Source organism: Elephas maximus, chromosome 27 (genome assembly GCF_024166365.1).
Source record: "Elephas maximus indicus isolate mEleMax1 chromosome 27, mEleMax1 primary haplotype, whole genome shotgun sequence".
Taxonomy (NCBI): domain Eukaryota; kingdom Metazoa; phylum Chordata; class Mammalia; order Proboscidea; family Elephantidae; genus Elephas; species Elephas maximus.
In genome coordinates this window covers 18,130,791-18,155,480 of record NC_064845.1, presented here as the reverse complement: position 1 = coordinate 18,155,480, position 24,690 = coordinate 18,130,791, and the positions used below count along the sequence as shown (strand labels likewise).

The 24,690-nt window shown below is 38.5% G+C and overlaps 1 protein-coding gene across 6 annotated transcripts in view; it reads right to left on the bottom strand.

Annotated features, from left to right (window-relative positions):
• Positions 1-24,690, bottom strand: part of ZNF385D (zinc finger protein 385D) — a 999,751-nt gene that overhangs the window by 102,447 nt on the left and 872,614 nt on the right. For all 6 annotated transcript variants that reach the window (XM_049870885.1, XM_049870886.1, XM_049870887.1 and 3 more), the window contains one exon: positions 822-984. In XM_049870885.1, the coding sequence (XP_049726842.1) occupies positions 822-984 (163 nt within the window). The remainder of the gene's footprint in view (positions 1-821; positions 985-24,690) is intronic.

Genomic DNA, 24,690 nt, shown 5'->3' with positions numbered 1-24,690 from the left:
TGACAGTATGAATGCTTCCTCACCATTGCCATTTGTACCGACAGGAAAACAACTGGCACGTACTAGAGCTTGTGATGGAAGGTGATTTATTAAAGTTACATCCGTGAATCACACCGGGCTTCCTTTTGGCTAAACTTTGTGGAACAGCAGTTTATACTTTAAAATGCCAGCTTCAGAAACTCCACTGGCTTGGTTGTTTAGCAGGAGCTGTCCCAAAGGGCCATTCAGAAGCTATTATTTCACTGGGAAGACTCTGTTAAAAAGAATAATTGGTATCAATAACACTTACCTGTGTATGCAGAGGAAAGGTTACCCAGCCATAAGAAGCCAAGAGTCACACAGTCACCACTTAAAACAATGTAATGTTTTCAGTTTATGAGAATAACGACTGTCAGTAATAATGTCCTTACTGCAGCCTTCTGGATTCATTTGGCATACTTTGCTGTGTATTCACAGTTAAATCTGCCATGTAGCTATAAGCTAAGGTGCTGCATAAAAGATACAAACAATACACACTTGAAAGGTTTACTTCCCCAAAACGGTATCAGGGACATGGCCCCCAATGCTTTATGACTACTGCGTTGCTCTAAAACAGCCACAGGGCTCTTTCAAAATGCAAAATCTGCAATGTAACTGGTAATTACCATCATCTCTTAAGGGTATTAGAAAAATGAGGGGAAACAATTACCATCACACAGAAAGATGGATCAAGCGTGAATCGATGTGACAGGCACATAAGTACATAGACGTGAGGTTAGACAAGGGAGGGAACCCCCAACCAACAATGACGATGACAACAACAACAAAGATCATCGCTTAACCTGTTTTGTCAGAGCTGGTATTGATGGTATTGGTAGTGATGGAGGTGAAGGTAGTCTTTGCGCTGTCCTTGGCAGTTACAGATTTCTGCTTAGTTTTCATGGCTTCCAGTGCTTTGAGCTTCTTGGCATGTTTCGTGCCTTTGTAGTGGGCCGCAGCCTGGCTCTACAAAGGAGAACAAAATGAACCATGCAATCAGGCTCATTTCTAAACTGGCATTCTCTGTATTACTGCAAATACAGACTCCCTTTCAATAACAGGTACCATACAAGCTAGTTCTGGCCGTGGCCAGACAGTGGGGTTCTATTTAGAATGATGCTAGAAAGCAATGGGAATCAAGTTCTGAAGCCTTGGGGCAGAAGAAAGAAATATTCTATTGCATCTCTTAACAGCAATGTCGCTGAACGCTAACACATCAACAACATTTTCTTTGTGGAGTGGAATAAAAAGAAAAAGAAAGAAGCATTTACACCTCTGTTGCCTTTGTTCTACCACAGAAGATGCTAGGCTCCCAAAGGTTAACAAGGGCCCTAGAAAAGAGTAGCTCTCGCCTTCTTGGCTTGGGATATGTCTTTTCTCTTTCTTCAGCGTGTCTTAATACAGTCCCCAACAGGTGACTACAAGGAAGGGCTCACATATAACAAGGGAACCCTGGAGACTGAGATTGAAGCTTGAGAGTTCAAAATAAATGTGCTGCCTAAGTCCAAATGGAGTGCACAGAATCTTGGCAATTTTGTGTCTCTTCTATTTCCTTGCTTCCTACAGAGCATAGCCTGAGAAATTCAAGGCAGTGTCATTTTCAACATGTGGATGTTTCATGCTCTGGTCCATTGTATTATGACTACCTAACAGAGCCAATGCAATTCATTTTCCTGTTCGGAGGTGTTTCTTTTTGTTTAACAGTGATATACATTTTCTGAATGCTATTTTTCCGGTACCAGAGATACTGTAATCGAAATAGAAAATTATCTTTAAAGAAATACATATCTATTAATGCATATTTATTTGGGAGAAAAAGCCTTTGTGTGGTGTGGAGAAGCAAGGAGACTCATAAATCAACAGGTTTTCCTATTCCAAAAGTTAAAAAAAATACTACCTCAGAAAGAAGAAATATCAGTGCATGACTCTCGTTAGACTATCCATCGCTTCCCATTGCTTATTTAAACTAAGTTTTCCATTTTGCAGAACAATAATTATCATATTGTTCTCTTTGTCACAACATCCACAGGGCAGGGAGGTAGGATGTTGCAGGATAAGATAGTTTAATAAATAGATACATAGAAAATTCACACCTTCATTTGCATCATTCTGACAAGATATCGTTAAAGGCCAGGTACCCTTATTGAAAGAACACTGGACAAGGAAATTATACATTAGAAACGGTTTGAACAGAGAGCACACTCATGCATCAGTTACAAGCTTTCAACAACACAAAACATCAAAAGACATAGTGTGAGCCAAATTATGAAGTTAAGACATGCTGTAGTTAATTGAAGACCCAGTGATAGATTGGATTGGCTTGATTCTACATGGAGAATGCCACTTTGATAGACACAGTTGTGTCCCTTTTTTCCCCGGTCTCTTTTTTAATAAATCAAGTCCTTTGACCTTGTCTTCTGAGAGCAATATGCTATATTCAATGAAATCACAATATAGTTGGTCATCTTTTCATGGCAGGTGGCATACTTTTCCTTAAAACAAAGTCCCCTTCCCTCTGGCAGTACCTCTATCCCTAGTGATAGGACAGATGGCTTTATATATAATATATATATTCAAAGATAAGGTTTAGATTAACAGTGCTTTTTCCACTTATGCCTCCAAAACATACCTTTTTAAGATTCCTAACAAATCTTATCTACTTCTCAGTGGTATTTCAAACCAGACAACACCTTGTTTTACCACAATCATAGGGACCAGGTGAATGTCACTATTTTTGAAATTAAGACACTTACTCTATAAGAACCCAGCAAGTTACCGAAACAAAACACACGCTCCCTACACATATAGCTAAGCTAATTCTCTCCAATAAGTGAAATGCCTCAGGGTGTTATGGGTAGATGGGGGGAGCAAAATGACTAAAAGTTGGTGAGCTCCCAACTGAGATGCCTGATATCTTTTTTTAAAAAAAAGGACAAAACAAAAAATGGGTGCATACCCATGTTTTTTCATTGAATAATAGTCCCAAAGCACCTTGATTGAACTAAATAATGGTAACTAAACCTTGTAAAAAAAAAAAAAAAAATTTTTTTTTTTTTGTTTTTGAAACCTACCTCCAAAATGAAAAAAATGCAAATAATATAAGGGTCCAAAGTACCATGGAGAGACCAAGACAAGTAGAATGTTGGCGAAATGACAGAGTAGAGTGAATGGTGATGAAAGCAGAGGAAATCGATGTGATTGTATCTGTGTAAGGAATGTGTGTTGGGGTGGGGTAGGGGTATATGTGGAAAATCTAGGTGTTTAAAATTTTCTGTATTGTCAAATTTTATTTAATGTTTCTAGAATTTACTGGGCTGCTTTCAGGTTATCCAAAGAGTTTCTAGCACTAATTTTTCTAGGCTTTATTTATTTATTTTTTTTATGCATAAGCCAGAGCGGGGGGAGGGAGGCGGGAATTAGTTGCCATTGAGTCAATTCCTACATGTGGCAACCCCATGTGTGTCAGGGTTGAACTGTGGTTTTCAATGGCTGATCTTTTAAAAGTAGATCACAAGGGCTTTCTTCTGAGGTACTTCTAAGTGGACTCAAACCTCCACCCTTTTGGTTAGAAGACAAACATGTTAAGTATTTGTACCAAGCAGGGGCTCCAGTCAATGCGTATTGACCCGCTAACTCTAGGTCCATCTTGATACAGGAGAGCAGGACTTTTATCAAGAAAACGAGAAAGAAAGGAAAACTCAGCCAGCTCCCCTTAGTCCTTTAAGCCACTTCACTGGACTGGACAGATCTTACAGACACCTTTAATCTTTCTGTCAGTGTAGACAAAGCCACAGTAAGTAAGGATCCTGCTGGGAGAGTTTTTTAAAAAACAGCAGTTGGCCAGTGATGTCTCCCTGAGCCTCATCTACTTCTCCTTGGGCAGAGAGACAGCAGGATGTAAGCCAGCACCATACTCCCTACCCATCCCTCCCCAGCCCCCCACAGGTTGTTTCCCAACATGTATTAGCCAGTCTTTGGGCCAGGTAATTCCCAGAAACCTGGGAACCATCAGATACAACCAAATCGTTCTTTTTCACAGGAATGATTTCAACATTAAATATGTAAGCAGGCTACTTTATTACAGTACTCTTTAGAATTCCATATTTGAAAACTAAGACAGAATCAGGTGATCATAATACACACAGAAGTCAGCAGAAAAATAAAAAGTGGGCTTTTCATAATTCATATTTATATATATAATAGGTGGGATATTAGGACATTGTGTAATAAAAATCACTACAACAGACCTTGAAATAGCAGATGACACCAAGAAATTTAACAAGTGTCACCCCAGGGGCAAGTGCTGACATTAAAGATATGCACACACATTCCTATAAAATAGAATGATGTTGTTTTAAATGTTATCACCACATCCTAGCCATCAATATCCAGCCGATCTTCAAATTCTACCTATACTATTTCAAAAAGCCTTCGAGTTTAAATGCAATGGAAGCTCCTAACCATGAAAAAAATAATTATTACCTGGTTAACATTTGGGAAGGAGGAGGGTCATCCTTTGAAATACACACAGGCACACACATTTACCCTCCTTTAAGTAAGAAGCTTTACAAAGCACTATTATCCCGTGAAAACCCAACACTCAGGTATCATTTGCTCCATTAGCACGGATACCTTGTACAATTTTACTCCACATTTTACATAAAAGGCCTTAATCTGCTTTTACAAACTAGGAACATTATTGCAAACACGTATATCTGGTTACCACAACCAATGAATTTTCATGAACACGTGAGACTCAAAACCAACAGGTGGTCTTGAATTATTTTGTGATTTCATGTACTTTCATCACATAGTATGTTTTTATTAATATAAAATTAACATTATCAGATTAAAATGTAACATCAGAAAAAGAAAAAAAAATAATGGTTATTAAAGAAGTCATCATTCTCCTTAGGGAGAGGAAAGAAAATACTTAAGCCAGGGGAGTTCTTTTTTTAAAAAATAAAATTTTCTAATTTCTTTTATTTTACCTTAGATCATTGTTTTGAAGGTGAAGAGAAATAAACTGATAAAATATGTTATAAAAAACTAAATCCAACCCATTGCCTACCGTCAAGTCGATTCTGACTCAGACCACCCTAAATTCTAAAAGGCTTATTTCAGATTTATATTCTGAGAACTACTGCAAGATAATTCCAGGAAAAAAAGTTAAAAATTGTTTATTCATCTTTGTACAATTGCTTTATGCTACATACACCCACTCAAGCTTAATATTGAGGCAGTGTGCACAGGGCCAGCCATATGGGCTAGTACCAGGGTACATTCTAATCGGTCAGTGTCCCTGCCAAATGGTTTGTTAAATAAAATATTTCGAATATCACTTTTGCATACACCAGTGGAAGATGTCCAAGTCGTTTCTCTTTCTTAATTCCTTTATGATGAACTCAGTTACATTTACCATTCCTTTAAAGCAATGGTTCCCAACCTTCTCTCCCCTCCCCGCCCCCGCCCCACAAACCAGCAGTAGTTGTAGTAGTGGCAGCTGGGAACTTGTTGGAAACGCAAATTTTCAACCTTCCCCTCAGACCTACTGAATCAGAAACTCAGCAGTCCTTGTTTGAACAAGCCCTCCAGGTGATTCGGATGTACACTAAAGTTTCAGAACCATTGACCTTAAGGCTTAGTGTGATTTGTCCCAAAATGGTTCCTTTTTGCATATGTACCCAAAGTCCAGGATTTTAAAAATTAATATATATTTACATATGTCTATATCATCCTTGAGCAATGTCTATTACCCAGGAAAAATCATCAAAAATTTCTTTCCTTAAAAACAAGGCATACACCAGGGCTTCAAACTGGTTTCTTCCTTTCAAACACTTACTGAGAATTTGTATTTCCACCCTAGATACACTGAATCAGAATCTACATTTGAACAGGAACCCCAGGTGATTCTCATGTATGATAAATTTTGAGAGCCACTGCTCTACTAGTGGTTCTCCGAATTGGTCCCTAATCAGCAGCATTAGCATTGCCCAGGAACTTGTTAGAAACTCGAAGGTTCAGAGCCCCGTATGTAACTCAGATAGATGCATATGTAATCTGGGACCATCTGTCCAAGAGGGATGAACCAAAATAGCAAATCAACCTTGGAAGTCTGCTTACAATTCCAAAAGCCACATAAACATGCTTTCCAAATTCCTGTGATTTTCTCTTTCAAGATTTTACCTTTTCTCTTCAAGCTAATAATTGGTGCAGCCTGATCTCTGACCCCATTACTTTTACCTGGATATTTAATGGTCTGCTGTGATCCAATTTGAGTGGCCTGGGGGAACCCCTAGCTCTAGAAAAAATTAGCGAAGGTCAAGCCCAGTGTCACAACTATTAAAACTTCACTATACCAAATAAGTATTTAACCCACTGTTTTATTTTCATTAATCTGATTTGGAGTTAGCCATGTCTAGGTTCTTTCTTTACTTAGGTCAAGTTCTTTACTGAGAGAAATCCCTAGCCAGCAGGCAAACAAAAACCATTCTGGTAAACTAAGAGAGGGCGCTCTCTGTATTATCTTTAACAAAATATTTGAAGAAGAAACTTAAAGACAGAATAGGTCTTTGTTATGAATTTTTCTTCTTACTGTAAATACGTGTATCTTTCAAATTCTCTTAAGTGATGGGGAAAAAGACACGATATATATTTATTCCTTAATTACATGTCCCATATAAAACTAAAAAAAAAACTATTGCCATCGAGTTGATTCCAACTCATAGCAACCCCTATAAGATATTTAATAATGTATTTTATCTCATGATTGTATAGTTAACAGGGAAGTAAATGCCTATACTATAAATGAAAATTAAAACTCACTTGCATTAAGTCCAAAAGTGAACCATATGATTCAATTAAGAGTGTGCTGGTGGCACAGTGGTTAAAGCACTCAACTGCTAGCCGAAAGGTTGACAGTTCAAACCCACCAGCTGCTCTGTGGGAGAAAGATGTGACAGTCTCCTTCCATAAAGATTTACAGCCTTGGAAACCCTATGGGGTTGCTATGAGTCAGAACAACTTGATGGCAGTGGGCTTCCTGAACTCCGGTGAGTGATATTTTACTTTAAAAGTGTTCCTGTCTTCTGTACCCTTCAATACAGAAACTAACCATAACAGCCACAGGAATAAAGAGAAAGAAAGAAAGAAAAAGATCATACCACAAGAGCACAGTGATTTTTATATACCACCACTCTTCACTGGGAGAAAAAAAAATCCAAATAAACAAAGTAAAAGAGACATGTCACAATTTCTCAGATACATTAGCTAAGTCTAACTTCTATTTTATAATGAAGGAAAACACTTTGTCATGAAGTACTTTTCTGGTTGTAAAAAAATAATGCAGATAGACTCACTTATCTTTTCAAAGCTTCTTAACTCCGCTAACAGCTTCATCTTACCTAAACATTAAGTATTTAATGTTTTCAAGTATCTGATGTGACCCAATAGAGTAGACAGAACTCCAATGAGTGAGAGAATCTCATTTGAGAATTTTTGCCTGGTTTCTGCTGTGAAGGAAACCACTACGGTTGTCCTTTCTGGAATTCAAACAGCTGCCTCAATGAACTCCAGTGGTGGAGTCCCGACTGGGGACACCTCATGACAGTGGGCTTGAAAAATTGCCTCATACTGTCTAATATAAATAAAAGTAACTCTTGACTCCAGCTAAATCTTTTTGGGAGCTTTTTTGCAATCCAGAGACCTCAAATGAATTCTAACTCTAGTGATACAATCACAAAAATCTCAGGCTTGTACGGAACTGAGTGAATTCAGAGAAATCGTCTAACTGAACAGTTGTCTAATGACTCCCATTGCACAAAATCCCTTCACAAGTACCACAGCTTAACACTGTGCTCAGTGCGTGTGTGTGATTGCCACATACCACTTGAAAAACGCCTGCAGGGATTTAGAGATGTTGAATCTAAGAAACATATGTCCAAAGGTCAAGCTGTCATAGGATTTGGTGTCAGCAGAGAAAAACTTCTTTACTTCCTGGCGTGACAGGCATACTTCCTCTAAGTAACTCCGGCTTCCTCCCAGGGTCCTACCAGTCACCAAGTCTGCTTTCTAACAATTGCTTGCAGTTTAGATAAGCAAAATAATTATTTTTGTCAGTTGCCATCGAGTAGATTCCAACTTACGGCGACCCCGTGTGTTACAGAGTAGAACTGCTCCATAGGGTTTGATGATGCAGTTGTTAAGGGCTACAGCTACTAACCAAAAGGTTGGCGGTTCAAATCCACCAGCAGCTCCTTGGAAACCTATGGGGCAGTTCTAATCTGTCCTGTAGGGTCGCTATGAGTTGGAATCAACTCGACAGCAACTTTTTTTTGGTTGATCTTAAAGGAAGTAGATCTCCAGGACTATCTTCTGTGGTACCTCAGGGTGGGTTTAAACTGCCAACCTTAGCTTAGCAGTTGATCACAAATTGTTCATGCCACCTAGGAATCTTAAACAAAATGATATGATAGTCTTACCTTTTAGTCTCTTAAGGAAAATATCACAAGAAGAAATCATTTCTAAGCCTTTGTATGAGTAGTTCCTACTGCCTGGAGCTCCTTGACTTGCCTAGCAAATGGATTTTCATCACGTCACTTCCCCTTTGTAGTTTCTGGGAAGCCTGCATTACAGTAGTTACACAGTGCACAAGAAGGGTTAAATGTTTGTGTCCCCTAATAGCCTGAATCCTCAACAGAGAGATGCTGGCCTGATCTTACTTATCCTTCTGTCCCCACCATCTATACATACCTAAATAGGCACCTATTAAATGCATGTTGAATTAATTTCATATTTTGATTTTAAAATGGAAATATGCATATGGTGTCTCGATGGATTTTTGCATGTGAACAGGGTTCAACTTAATTTTCTGCCATTCTTTGGCACTTTGCCTTATCTGTTGAACACACTTTGGGGAATTTTTATGGCACTTAACACTGGAAAAACATCTGGCACAAACACAAACTATTATTTTTTCTTTGGGACGAAGCTTATCATCAACCACAGATTGTGTTATTTATGGGAGCTGTCTTCGCATGGGATGTAGCAAAGGAATAATATGGAGAGTGTTTTACCTTTTTAAAATTTTAATGAATAACTAACAGGCTTTTTTTTTTTTTTTAATCTGGGAAATCCCAGGAACAATTCCAGTGATAACTCTGCATTTTAAGAGTTATCTAAAAGTCCAAATTCTTTTAAATACGCATATAGAACTTTTCAGTACTCAAGGAATGCTACTTCTCTGTTAATATATTTGTTTTTAACTTTCAAAATGGAATGTTTTATGTTTTAAAACAATGAAAAGAAATCGATCATTTCAACATTAACCTATTTCCATCCTATAAATCCACAAAATTATATATTCTTTGTATTTGCTGAAGAAGATCAGGGAAGGGCTTCCCTCTATAGTTTTGCACCATTCCTCATGTCTAGCTAATAACTCTGAGAATTGTTCTGGTTGTCCCTTTAATGAACTTGTCCTGAAGATCCACTGGGTCCCCAGAATTATGGTTTGTATTTGTGCCAGTCATTTTGTTGGTATTAAACACCATAACAATTTTCTGAATTACTTTGGGTACGCGGCAAAAAGACAGAGAATGAAACCACAAACGACCTCAAGAACCTGGACCCTAAAAGGTAAAGTCTAGCTGTGGTCAAGTCCTCATTCACAGTTCATTCATTCAAGTTCACTCATATACAAAGGATTCACCAAGCAGTTACCATGGGCCAGACACTATTCACCGGAGATAGAATGGAGAACAAGTCAGATTCAGAAATTAAGCTACATTTACCAATCTTCTATGTAAAAAAACACCATAAGCAAAGTAAAAAGGTTTGAAAAACTACAAGAAATATTTGCAACTCCTACTGCAAAGAGGAGTTACATAAAGAATACCTAGGAAGCCAGGAGGAAAAGACACCAGCAATAAGAGAAATTGGCAAAGCCTTTACTCAGTCCGATGAGATAAATTATCTAAAGTACCTAAGGCCTCTTGGGACAGAGTTGTTGTTGTTAGCTGCCATCAAGTTGGCCTCTGACTTATGACAACCCCATGCACAACGGAACAGAGTGCTGCCTGGTACTGCTCCATCCATATGTTCTGCTGTGGGGACTGTAACTGCATGATCCACAGGATTTTCACTGACTGAGTTTTGGAAGGAGATCACCAGACCCTTCATCCTACTCGTATTAGTTGGGAAGCTCCACTGATACCTGTTCAACATCACAGCAACACACAAGCCTCCACTGACAGACACATAATTGCTGGTTGTACATGAGGTGCACTGGCCAGGAATTGAACTCATCTCTTGCATGAAAGGGGAGAATTCTATCATTGAACCAACAATGCCTCTGTCATAGAATGTTGTTGTTGTTGTTAGGTGCCACTGAGTCAGTTCCAACTCATAGCAAATGTCCTTCTCCAGGGACTGATCCCTCCTGACAACTTGTCCAAAGTATGTGAGATGTAGTCTTGCCATTTTGGCTTCTATGGAACATTCTGGTTGTATTTCTTCCAAAACAGATTTGTTCGTTCTTCTGTTCGTTCTTCTGGCAGTCCACGGTATAGTCAATATTCTTTTCCAATACCACAATTCAAAGGTCTTCCTTATTCAAAGGTTTTCTTCGGTCCTTTTCATTCATTGTCCAGCTTTCACATGCATGGGAGGTGACTGAAAACACCGTGGCTTGGGTCAGGCGCACCTTAGTCTTCAAGGTGACATCTTTGCTTTTCAATGTTTTAAAGGGGTCTTTTGTAGCAGATTTGTCCAATGCAACGCGTCTTTTTATTTCTTGACTGCTGCTTCCATGGATGTTGATTGTGGATCCAAGTAAAATAAAATCCTTGACCACTTCAGCCTTTTCCCCATTTATCATGAAGTTGCTTATTGGCCCAGTTGTGGGGATTTTTGTTTTCTTTATGTAGAGGTATAATCCATACTGAAGGCTGTAATCTCTGATCTTCATCTGTAAGTGCTTCACGTCCTCTTCACTTTCAGCAAGTAAGGTTGTCATCTGCTTAACTCAGGTAGTTGCTGAGTCTTCCTCCAATCCTGATGCCCCATTCTTCTTCATATAGTCCAGCTTCTTGGATTATTTGCTCAGCACACAGACTGAATATGTATGGTGAAAGGATACAAACCTAATGCATGCCTTTCCTGACTTGGCATAGAAAAGGAACTCAATAATAAGAATAAATGCCCCCAGTTTTGGCCAAAATAAAGAAAAACTAGGGTTCACCTATATAAATCAATTTGAAGCCTGGGTTGGAGCACTGGAAACAGATGAACCTGTGAAGAAACTATACTTCTGTGGGTTTAGGGAAAAAAAGGGCAAGAAAATGTGTTTAAACAAAAGCAGCTCAGGTGACCTGATCCACCTCAGGATACCCCTGTGGCCAGAGAGTTCTGAAGCAAGACATTTTTTGGGTAGAATCTGGGAAACTCTACCAACTTTTCAAATAATGGTTTCTTTCCAGTCTTTGGAAAATATTTGGGCAGCAGCAAAAAGCACTTTTCTTTACTGCTCTATGACCAAAAAAAAAAAAAAAACCAAAGCTGCAGAAAAAACAGCATGAGCTGGGTTGAGATGTTACGTGTGAAGAGCCTTTGAGACATGTAAGTAAAATATGGGCTCTGCAATTAGCTACATGGGTCTGGAGCGTGGGGGTGAAGTCTAGCTGTAGCTAAATTGGGGAGTTGTCATCAACAGATGGTAACTGAAGCTACTAGTAAATGCCATTTGAAAGGCAAATAAGGATTTTCTCCTGTTCAACCATTGAGACACAATCCTTAATCAGCTGCAACAGTTGAACGAACGCACTAAGAATCCATCTGATGGTGCATGGTATAATATATTTTCAAATTCTTCATTGAGCTAGACTGCATCACATTTTTTTTTTTTTTTTAGCTTTTAAAAATGTCTCTTAGAGTACTTAAAACCTTCAGGTTGCTCTTTTCATCCTCACCTTAAAGTAAGTTTACTAGAAAGGCAACATTTCTCTCTGAAATATGAAATATCACATCTCAACATTTGGTGTCTAGAGGCTAAAGTAATGGAGTAAAAGTTATATCATGAGAACAAAAACACGGGATTGATAAAGTCTGACTATAGAAGGCTACAATAAATGAGGTGTCCTCCAGACCTGGCAGTGAGGTTGCTTTGAATTAAAATTGAAGCAGATGGAGTTAGCCATTTGTAGGAACCTTATTTTTGGTTTGGTTTAGAAGGTTGGATGGGAGGACTAATCCAGGGTTGAGGAAGTAAGAGAGCTGTGTTTAATGAGTATTATTATCATGTCTGAAGTAGGACTGTACTAGCTGAATAGACTCCATCTTGGCATCTAGAAAGAGGAAACTTAGATTATCTTCACATGAGATTCTTTCTCTCCCCCTTAGAAATACAGGAGAAAAACACAAAACAAAAAAACCTAAACATACTTTTGAACATGTCGTCTGTGTTAATTACAATCAAAGAAAAAGGGTCTCTCCTATAAATCACATTCTTTGAAATTTTATAAATGTAACATGTAAAGGTATGAGTAATTAGAAAATTTAAGCACTCTTTGGAGCCCTGGTGGTACAGTGGTTAAGAGATATGGTTGCTAACCAAAAAGTCGGCAGTTTGAATCCATCAGCCACTCCTTGGAAACTCTGTGGGGCAGCTCTACTCCATCCTATAGGGTCGCTAGAGCCAGAATTGACTCTAGCAATGGGTTTTTGGCTTCTGCATGTAAAAAACAAACAAAAAGCTGCAATTCAGTGAGTCCATTAAAACTACAATTCTAGTCTATATTTTTTTGTATTTTCAAACGTTAATTTTCAATTTTTAAACATACCTTTATTTCAATGCTCTTGGCAAGAGGGATCAAAACAGGGACTGCATTCGCCATGTTTTTCCAACAGTACATGTGACCAGCAGTGACAAAAGTCAAAAGCGTTTTTCTTAAATAATATTAAAATTTTGACTTGGAAAATACTAAAAAAAAATTTATAGAGCATCTGACTGTGTAATTCTCTGAATCTCTAAATTGTCTGAACTTTCCAGGGTCAAAGTAAGTCGGTAAAATTAATAAACATCCACATATTCATGAAAAGTTGGGACATTTTAGATCCAGCTTGAACACAGGAGTTGTCTAAGTGACGCTTGTTAATATCACTGCTTCCAGTGCCTAAACCAGCAAGTGATTTTCCCTCTTTGGGCATATATTAACAATTTACTTTTTGCAGACAAGTGCACAAATATGATTAGCTTTTGCAAATTGCTCTTTATTCTGTTACTGGTAAGTAATTTTTATTTTATTACAGTGTAAACAGATGCTATTTTCCACTACATATTCAGCAGTAATGAGCTAATTTAATGTGTTAAAACAACAAAAGAACTTCAGGAATGATTCAGTGATTCAAGCTGCAGAGAGACCTAGAGTAAAATCAGGCATGAAGTTGGCAAAATTATTGCAAATTTTGGTTTTTCAATGAGGGATTATGGAGCTCCGTTTCCTTTAAGTTATTTATTGAACATTGTGTTTATTTCTGTAGGCATCGTCCTGTAAGCAAACTTCCAAGCAGAACAGGTCCACAGCTTCTCCTGACCATGGCTCTCCCATTGTCTGGAACTCCCAGTATTAGTGTTTGTCATTCTTTGGGTGAAAGACTAGATTTATTTATTTTTCTTTTCATTTAAATGTCTATGTAGTCAACAAACTTTCATGCCCAGAAGCATCCTCATATATAAACAGCATCCCAATATATAGACTTCACTGGAAGACGTGAAGGAAGAAAAGGAGAAGCAGGAAATGTAGCCACAGAGAAAGGAAAATAACCTACAGAATCTGGAATCATGGAAGCCCTGAAAGAGAAAAGCTCCAAGAAGGGAATGGCTATGCTGATTGACTGCTGCTGCTATGTCAGTTAAAAGGAGAGCATAGAAATATCCACTGGATTTTGCAACATGTATATTGTTGGTGACTCTGATACAGGGCCTTAAAATTTAACAATCCATTAATTGAAAGAATGGATTTTAGAGCAATCTGGAATAAATGAAAGAATATATGATATTCTTCTGGGCAATATGCCTTAGGTCTTAGGTCCTCAGCGCTGCTGTAACACAAATATCACAAGTGGGTGGATTTTGAGAACAGAAATTTATATTTCCTCCTAGTTTTGGAGACTGTAAGTCCAAATCAGGGTCTCAGCATGTAAATTCCTTCCTTGTAGGTAGTCCCAGGTACTTCTTTGCTTCTTGACACCTTGTTTCCTTGGCTTGTAGATGATCCTCACATGGCATTTATCTCCCCCTTCCTTCTGTCCCCCCACTCCCATGTGTGTTGTGTGTGTCTAATCTCTTTTTATAACTCAGAAGTGATTAGATTTAGAACCTACCCTACTTGGTATGATCTAATTAGCATAACAAAGAAAACCCTGCTTCCAAACAGGATTACAGCCACAGGTATAAAGGTTAAGATACCCACACATAGCTTGAAGGAACACAATTTCATCCATAAAACAAATGCTGGATTGTCCCATCCTGATGTTATGGGCATAGTGATGTTCTTAAAATTTCTTGCAGAAAAAATAATCAGTCTTCCTTTTTTTAACAGTTGATGTCATACAGAATAAAGAATAGCTGCTCTGCTACACCTTGGGGGTGGAGGAACACAAGAAACAATGCCTACCTTCCTGGTCCTCCTCTCCACATATGCTAGCTGATCCCTCTTCAGATGGTTACTGAGGACTCCCTGTGGGACCCTTACGGCTCAAGGGGAAGGGATGGAAAAAACCACCCGACGAGGTGCTCTGAGGTCCCTTTCAGTTAAAACATTACATGTGTCTGTCATCATACATTAAAAAAGAAGAGGGAGCAAGGCAGTGTTTTGGAAATATTTAATTTTTTTCCTTCTTGAACGTTTTAATATGTGTTAAAGTTACCCGCAAAGAAATGCTCAAATTTATTTTCTCTTTTATTTCTTGGTTGGAATATGAACAGGTTTTTTAAAAATCTTTTCCTTTCTTTCATTTTTTTTTTAGGAATACTGGCTTGACTATCATCACACTTAATTTCAACTGCCACTCCCTCATTTTTCTCTATACTTATAATTCATTGCAAGTTTTCATGTCAGATTTTTCTAGGCCCTCAAGAAAATAAGAAACAAAGTCACGTAAACTCCCCCAAATGTATCTTCCTTCTTGTGGCTACAGGAGGTTCTTGATTGTCATGAAATGCATAGACTTTGTGGTCACAAGATCTGAGTTCCAATCCCAGTTTCACCACTTGCTGACATTGGGCAAATTATATAACCTTTTAAAATCTCAAGCCTCCCATTGGCACAGTGGAAATAATAATCCATACTTATTCTTGCATTAACTCTTGTATCAACTGTTATTAGAATCTGTAGCCCATTGTCCATTGCTGTTGAGTCGATTCCGACTCGTGGCAATCCTACAGGACAGAGTAGAACTTCCCCCTAGGGCTTTCAAGGAGCAGCTGGTAGATTCGAACTGCTGACCATTTGGTTATCAGCCACACTGTTAACTACTGCACCACCAGGGCTTCATTAGAATCTATAAAAAAAAAAAAAGTACCAAACAATGTGCTAGATACTGGATTATGATGGTGAAGGAAACAGACTCATTTCCTGTCCTTCCGGAGCCTGGCATCACAAGAATGACAGGAGGCAATAAATTTAAAAATGTTACCTTCTCAATATATGATAGTAATAGCCATTATTGCCCAGGATGCTATTGTTATTATGACGCATAGATGAAGCTTGATGCAAGTTATGAGACCTCTAGTGGATTTCTAGATTCCAAAGAAAAAATCAACGAGTGAAAAAGAGCAATTTCCTTTCAGACCAAGTGCGTTTCTCCCACTCTCAATTTGATACCAACCCAACTAAAAAATATTTGTATGCACATACATATAAACTATATAAAACTGCCAGCATCTGACCAGTTTTGATCTATAAAAACAGAAATTTTATATGCTTATCCTAATATTTCAGTGGTGGGGAAAGGAGTGCATGGAAAGATGCATGAGGGAAGGAGGAGAGAGAATCAATATGAGAATTTAGAGTCATTAATACTACCAAACCCAAACCAAACCCACTGCCGTCAAGTCAATTATGCCTCATAGTGACCCTATAAGACAGAGTAGAACTGCCCCATAGAGTTTCCAAGGAATATCTGGTAGATTCCAACTGCTGACCTTTTGGTTAGTAGCCATAGCTCTTAACCACTAAGCCACCAGGGTTTCCATTAACAGTACAGATTGCTGAAGTGTTGGTCAATGCAACATCATACTAACTAGAATATAGATTTCTGTTCACTAGATTTAAAAATGTTCTTAAAAACAGAACATTTGGGCTTCCTTCTGGCTGTAGCTCAAATATGAGTTCTCAAAGCCTGCTGAAAAATACTTTTTAAAATAAAACCACGTACATCCCATACCTGAACATACCTGAAACAAATGTAGGACACATTTATGCAAAAGTTTGTACCAGTTAGGTTTTCCATAACCTAATATGTTGGGTCCATATTCCAAATAAAAACATCCAGAAACAGTCAGGGTCATCTTTCTTCTTCAAATTTCCACTCAAATCTCTCACCAAATTATTCCAGCATGTATTCAGTTTATTCAGCATTTACTGAGTGCCTGTGATGGTCAGATACTATTCTAGATGCTGTGTATTCAAGATACATAATACTTAAGGTAGTGAATCCAAGCATCTTATGGAGGCAAATTGCCTAAAAAACACATTATCTGGAATTCCAAAATACTGCTGGTCTTTGCTTTTGAAGAGATTGTTGAAGTGCCTCACACAGGTCCAGAAATCTGAGAGTTAAATATCTGGCAATTCAAACTCTGGGTCAGTATTCCGTGAAGATGGATATAATCACTGCTATAAATTGATGAGTTACGCATAAAGCTACAGTGACAAACAAGGCCACAAACCATCACGGGTTCTCAGAATTACTGATGTACTACCAAACCATCAGTGAGTGAACGAGCAGGTGGCCCTCGCCCTGTAGCCTGTAGCTCTAAATCTTCCCAATGAACTGGGAAATAAGCAGTTCGCCATTTAACATGAGCAGAGGAAGTCACTTCATCATTGGCCTGTCACATGAACTGCTGACACAAGAAACTTCTCCCCATATAGAAAACTACATGTACCAAGCTACTTTATCAGTTGGAAAATATCTGTTTAATGTTTTATTTTTGCCTAGGGTAAGTGCCTTTTGTTCAAAATAAAGGCAAGCTCTCTTTGAGGCATATTTTGGCACACTGGGCATTTGAATTCTAGTCATCTCCCACTAATCCTATAGAGGCAAACTTTTGGCAAATCTGTCAATGGCTTACAAATTTATTTATAACTATAGCTGCACATCTGTTATCTATCTCTATGCCAACTGTCTGATACCTGAACAGCAATTCACTGGATGCCATTTTCAAAAAATGTTAGGTCAGGCCTGCATTTATCATTCAAGATCTTGCAGTTTAAGATTAGAAAGCAAGAGAGAGAAAACCCAGAATCAACCTGTCAGTTACCAAGTAAAGCTGTAAATTGTTCCCAGAATTAATTTATACCATCTATATAAAAAAAAAAACCTTAATGAATATGCCTGTTCAAAGCTTTACTGAAAGAAAGAACTGCTCAAGGGGATAGAACACATGACAGGTTACAAAATATCTGTGGATAGCAGAAAACTTCAAATAATAGGTGATGGAATAAGATAGTTTATCTGTTTCTCACATAACTATGGGAAATCTCGAGTTGTTAAGGAGGCTCTATGAGCATCAGGTTCCAGACTTCTTCTTTCATTACCGTCGAGTCGATTTCCACTCATAGTGACCCTATAGGACAGCGTAGAACTGCCCCATAGAGTTTCCAAGGAGCACCTGGCGGATCTGAACTGCTAGCCTCTTGGTTATCCTCAATATGCAGTGTTAGCTCCATGACCCAACATGGCAGCTCTAGGACCAGCCATCATGGGTGAAATTCAGACAACAGGATGGAGAAGGGCAAGTGGAAGGGCACAGTCCATTTTTCTAAAGATTCCTGGAATTTGTACTTGTCACAAAATCCCAGTAGACAGAACAGGATGTATTCCAAGGCCAGATAATGTGTCATAAGACTGCCCCTAGCATCCAGGAAGACAGGCAAATGTTGACCTTGTGTTAAAAAGCAATGAACCCAATCAAAATTCAGTTATCTTATTAAGGAAAAAAGACAAAAGTAGTATTTGACATCTAGAAATCTCTGTCACAGTCACTTTGTGATTTTGGAAACATACTAAGTACCAAAAGCATCCCTATTTTCATGCCTACATTAAATACAAGGTACAAAGAAAATTAAGACTGAGTACCAACTGCGTATCTGCTGCTCTGCTTACAGTAACCTCTTTAATCCTCAGAAACATCTTATGTCATAGTATTAACATCTTTATTGTACAATGAGACTCTGACACTCTTAGCAGTTGAAAAATTTACTCAAGATCACACAACCAATAAGCAATGAGCCAGGATTAATCTGATCCAGGTCCTAAGTCTTCTCATTTTATGAAGCTGCAGTCCTGGAAAATAATTCCCTTCTCATCTGAGCTTGCTTTGGACACTATGTGCAAAACAAACACTGGTCTAGATGCTTATCAAGAGACCACTCAAAGAGTTCAACAGATTGCTCCTCCAACACTTTAAGATGCTCACTATAGCAGGCTTAATGCAATTCTTTCCCCTTACCCCAAATACTCAACAAAAGGTAGTTCAGTTTTTAATCACAAAAACTGGAACTCAATTCAACATTTAGCGAATCATTCACGAGCCGACTAGAGCAATAGGGAGCTGAAGGAGTGCTTTGACGCATGCCGCTAACTCAGGGAAGCACAGCTGGGCTCAGAAGACCTCTTTTCCTAAATTCTGTTGCCAAGCTGAATTTTATGATCTTTACTGGCAGATGATCAAATACAAACTCTTAACTTACAGACAAGTTATCTTACAACAGCTGCTGGAAGAAATAATTCAGAATGCAAATCTAGTCCTTAATCTATGGGAAGATTTCTAAAGCAATGGATGGCTTTTGAAGCAATAGTTCATGAAAGACACCCCTGATGCCCTCTAGCATTCTATAAGAAGAAATATTTCACTGTTGTTTTGGGTTTATTTCTTTTCTTTTTAGCAACTGAGTACTGGGGTCAGATAGAAAGAGACTCCATGTGTTTAAAATCTGCCTCAGTTCTTTTTCCACATAAATAAAATTTAGATCTGAAGACGGAAATGATTTCCTAATATCTAGGACTACACTACTCTAGCCTAAGTCATCTAAATCACGTGGTAATGGGGATGTAACAATTTGCCTAGAAGTCCTTCTGATGTCAAGGAAATGGCAACATTAGCACCTGTCATTGATCCTGCCTTTAAAAAGAATCATGTTGTTAAAGGAATAAATCATCAATTATGGTTGATAATGTTTTTCTTTTTATTCATCTGGCTAGCAGCTAACCCACCATTCATCTGTCAGTTTGTCATGCTGTGGTGGCATGTATGTTGCCATAATGCTGGGAGCTATATCACTGGTATTTCAAATACTAGAAAGGCTAACCCTATGGACAAGTTTCATCACAGCTTCCAGACTAAGACAGACTAGGACGATGGACCTGGCAGTCAACTTTGGAAGGAATTGGCAGTGAAAACCTTACGAAAAGCAGCAGAACATTGTCTGATACAGTGCCAGGAAATTAACTCCTCAGATTAGAAAGATTAGAAGGCACTCAAAATATGACTGGGAAAGATCTGCCTCCTCAAAGTAGATTCAACCTGAATGACAAAGATGAACTCAAGGTTTTGGAACCTTCATTTGCTGATGCAGCATGACTCAAAATGAGAAGAAAACAGCTGCAAATATTTATTAATAATCAGAGCATGGAATGTAGAAAGTACGAATCTAGGAAAATTTGAAGTAAAAAATGAAATGGGATGCATAAATATTGATATCCTAGCCATTAGTGAACTGAAATGAACTGGTATTGGCCATTTTGAATGGGACAATCATATGGTCTAGTATGCTGGGAACAACAAACTGAAGTGGAACGGCATCCCATTCCTGATCAAAAAGAACATTTCAAGATCTATCCTGAAGTACAATGCTGTCAGTGATAGGATAATATCCATACACCTACAAGGAAGACCAGTTAATATGACTATTATTCAAAATTATGCACCAACCACTAATGGAACAGATGAGGAAATTGAAGATTTTTACCAACTACTGCAGTCTGAAATTGATCGAACATGCAATCAAGATGCATTGATAATTACTGGTGATTGGAATGCGAAAGTTGGAGACCAAAAAAAAGCATTAGTAATTGGAAAATACGGCCTTGCTTACAAAAAGGACGCCGGAGATAGTGTGATATGATTTTGCAAGACCAACGACTTCTTCATTGCAAGTACCTTTTTCACCAACATAAACAGTAACTATACACATGGATCTTGCCAGATAGAATACATGGAATCAAACTGACTACATCTGTGGAAAGAGATGATGAATCTGAATATCATCAGCCATAACAAGGACAGGGGCTGACTGTGGAACAGACCATCAATTGCTCATATGCAAGATCAAAATAAAGCTGAAGAAAATTAGAGCAAGTCCAGGAGAGCCAAAATGCAACCCTGCGTGTATCTCACCTGAATTTAGAAATCATCTCAAGAACAGATTTGATGCAGTGAACACTAATAACCGAAGACCAGATGAGTTTTGGAATGACATGAAGGACATCATACATAAAGAAAGCAAAAGTCCTTAAAAAGACAGGAGACAAAGAAAAGACCAGGATGGATGTCAGAAAAGACTCAGAAACTTGCTCTTGAACACAGAGTAGCCAAGGCAAAAGGAAGAAATGATGAAGCAAAAGAGCTGAACAGAAGATTCCAAAGGGTGGCTCGAGAAGACAAAGTATTATAATGACATATGCAAAGTCCTGGGGATAGTAGGCCAAAAGGGAAAAAAACATGCTCTCCATTTCTCAAGCTGAAAGAATTGAAGAAAAAATTCAAGCCTCCAGTTGTAATATTGAAGGATTCTATGGGGAAAATATTAAATGACCCTGGAAGCATCAAAAGAGGATGGAAGGAATACACAGAGTCATGGTACCAAAAAGAATTAGTAGACGTTCAAACATTTCTAAAGGTAGCATATAATCAAGAACAAATGGTACTGAAGAAAGAGGTCTAAGCTGCGCTGAAGGCATTGGCAAAAAACAAGCCTCCAGGAACTGACGGAATACCAATTGAGATGTTTCAACAAACGGATGCAGTGCTAGAAGGCCTCACTCATCCGTGCCAAGAAATCTGGAGGACAGCTACCTGGCCAAATGACTGGAAAAAATCCATATCTGTACCCATTCCAAAGAAAAGCGATCCAACAGAATGCAGAAATTATCAAACAATATCATTAATATCACTCAAGTAAAATTTTGCTGAAGATCATTCAAAAGCAGTTGCAGCAGTATATCACTGCCAGAAATTTAAGCTGGATTCAGAAGAGGACATGGAACAAAGGATATCATGGCTGATGTCAGATGGATCTTGGCTGAAATCAGAGAATACCAGAAAGATGTTTACCTGTGTTTTATTACCTATGCAAAGGCATTCAACTGTGTGGATCGTAACAAATTATGGATAACATTACAAAGAATGGGAATTCCAATGCACTTAATTGTGTTCATAAGGAACCTGTACATAGACCAAGAAGCAGTCATTCCAACAGAACAAGGTGATTCTGCATGGTTTAAAGTTAGGAAAGGTGTGCATCATGGTTATATTCTTTCACCATACAAAGTCAATCTGTATGCTGAGCAAATAATCCTAGAAGCTAGATTATGTGGAGAAGAATGAGGCTTCAGAATTGGAGGGAGACTCGTTAACAATCTGTGATATGCAGATGACACAACTTTGCTTGCTGAAAATGAAGAGGACTTGAAGTACTTACTGATGAAGATCAAAGACTACAGAATTCAGTATGGATTACACCTTAACATAAAGAAAACAAAAATTCTCACGATTGGACCAATAAGGAACATCGTGATAAACAGACAAAAGATTGAAGATGTCAAGGATTTTATTTTACATGGATCCACAATCAACGGTATTGCATAGGCAAATCTGCTGCAAAAGACCTCTTTAAAGTGTTAAAAAGCAAAGCTGTCATTTTAAGGGCTAAGGTGCCCCAACCCAAGCCGTGGTATTTTCAATCACTTCACATGCATGAGAATGCTGGGCGATGAATAAGGAAGACCAAAGAAGAATTGAAGCCTTTGAATTATGGTGTTGGTGAAGAATTCTGAATGTACCATGGTCTGCCAGAAGAACCAAGAAGTCTGTCTTAGAAGAAGTACATCCAGGATACTCCTTAGAAGCAAGGATGGCAAGACTTCATCTCATGTACTTTGGATATGTTATCAGGAGTGACCAGTCTTTGGAGAAGAACACCATGGTTGGTAAAGCAGAGAGTCATTGAAAAAGAGGAAGACTCTCAAGGAGACGGATTGTCAAAGTGGCTGCAACAGTGGGCTCGAGCATAACAATTGTGAGGATGGAGTAGGACTGGACAGGATTTTTCCCTGAGCTTACATTTTAGTTGCGGGGTGGGCAATAAACAAGAAACTTGTTTTGTTCTGTTGTCCATAGGGTCCCTGTGAGTGGGAACTGAGTCAATAGCACCTAACAACAACAATAGCAGCAGCAAACAGTGACCTTTTGGGATGCCTGATACATGCCAAGTTCACTGAATCATTCAGCACCTTTGATCCACATCTCTCCAATTTCAACAAAAGCTTTGAAAATCCTCAGTCTTGGTTATTAGGAAGTTGCTTACTATTTTGTCGACTTACTGGAGAAACCTGGGTTTTGAACTTTATCTATGAAGATCTCATCGTATGAAACTGTCAAAATTAATGAAACAGAAAAATATATGTCTCTATCTATTCCTGTTTTCTTAGGCATGGAGAATGCTTACTGTGTAACTTCAAATCAATTCAAATAGAAAAAGAATAAGGGGAAATTGTTCTCATGAGCGAAGGATTAGAGAAGGAAAGACGTAGCCATTTGGCGGTATTTATTTTCCCCTATGTTTTGTATACAGTGAAGGAGAAGTTACAATTTAAATAATTTAACTTTGAATATTAGACTAGATGTACACATAATGTGATTGGCCACTTTCACATGTGTTCACTGTTTTACACAAATTAACATGCACAAAGGAGAGAACAAAGTGGTATCAATGACCATGGCCATTTCTAAGTCCTGCTTTTCCCTGACTCCATCCAATCACTGTTGTTGTTAGGGGCCACTGAACTGATTTTCGACTCATAGCAACCCCGTGTGACACAGTAGAACTGCCCACAGGGTTTCCCAGGCTGTAATCGTTATGGAAGCAGATCGCCAGCTCTTTCTTCTGAAGTTGCTGGTGGGTTCAAACCACCAGCCTTTTGGTTAGCAGTGGGGTGATCAGCCATTTCTCCATCAGGGCTCTTTATCCCATCACTAGTCACTATGTTTTCTTAGATACACAGCTGTCTACATCTATGAAGTGCATGATACTGTGGTGGAAAGAGTGAAGCGTCAATTGGAATTAGGAAAACAGCTTGGATTCTCCACAATCACAACAGTGTTTTGGAGCGAGATCTGTTATGGTTAACAAATATTCCCCAATGCTCTCCAAGATTAGGCACTGTCACAAAGTCCTTGATCATCTAAATTTTCTTAATGATTAAACAGTGACAGCTCATCTAGAAACTGTGTTTCTCTTTCATTTTACTATTCCCTTAGTTGGCATGTGGGAATTTACCTAACTGGGTAGTCATCTAATTTGTTGGAGGATTCTAACAATGCTTTTGCTGCTAAGACATCCAGAAAAGCCTAGATACTATGATTTCAGAAAATAGAGGAAGCTCGCAGAAAGGCCATATTAGTTCATCAAGGATGGAAAAGAGGTAGCTTCTCCCATCTCTTCTAAGGATGTTTCCATTTATTGACATCAACTGTGGGCCTTTACAGTTTAGGCAGGAAAGGGGAGAAAAAAACAGGGCTTCAGACTGGTTTGAACTAGTTCAATCATGACCAATGAAGCAAAACTGGAACAGACCCAAATTTTTACAACGTGAGTGTACCAAAGCCCTGGAATGGGAGACTTGGAAGAGGTGTAGTAAGCTCTTTCAGGAGCCTGATGTGTGAGACTGAGTTATCGACAGGGCTGTGGAGAGCAACACACATCCAAAGCTGCAGGTTGGGCTGCCATCTTTTGCTCTTTCCAACTCTGCTCAAAATCCGAGAAGCAAGAGATTTGGTCCCTGTGCAATGCATATGCTACCCTTGTTTTCTAAGATGGAGATTAGGTTTCTTGCAGGGCTTCACCCACAATTTTTCCCATTTTGGTGGTTGTTCTGGTTCACCCAAATTTTAATAATTTGGGTCTGTTCTAGTTTCACTTCCTTGGCCATGACTGAACCAGAAAAAAATGGTTTGAAGCCTGGGGAAAAAAAAAAAAAACTTAAGCTGAGAGAGGACTGAAATATTTACAGAGCTTGGATGAAATAAAGCTTAGAAAATATATAAATGGCAAGCATCATTATATTCATCTAGTTATTCATTTATACAGTCAGTATATATTATGCGCTATA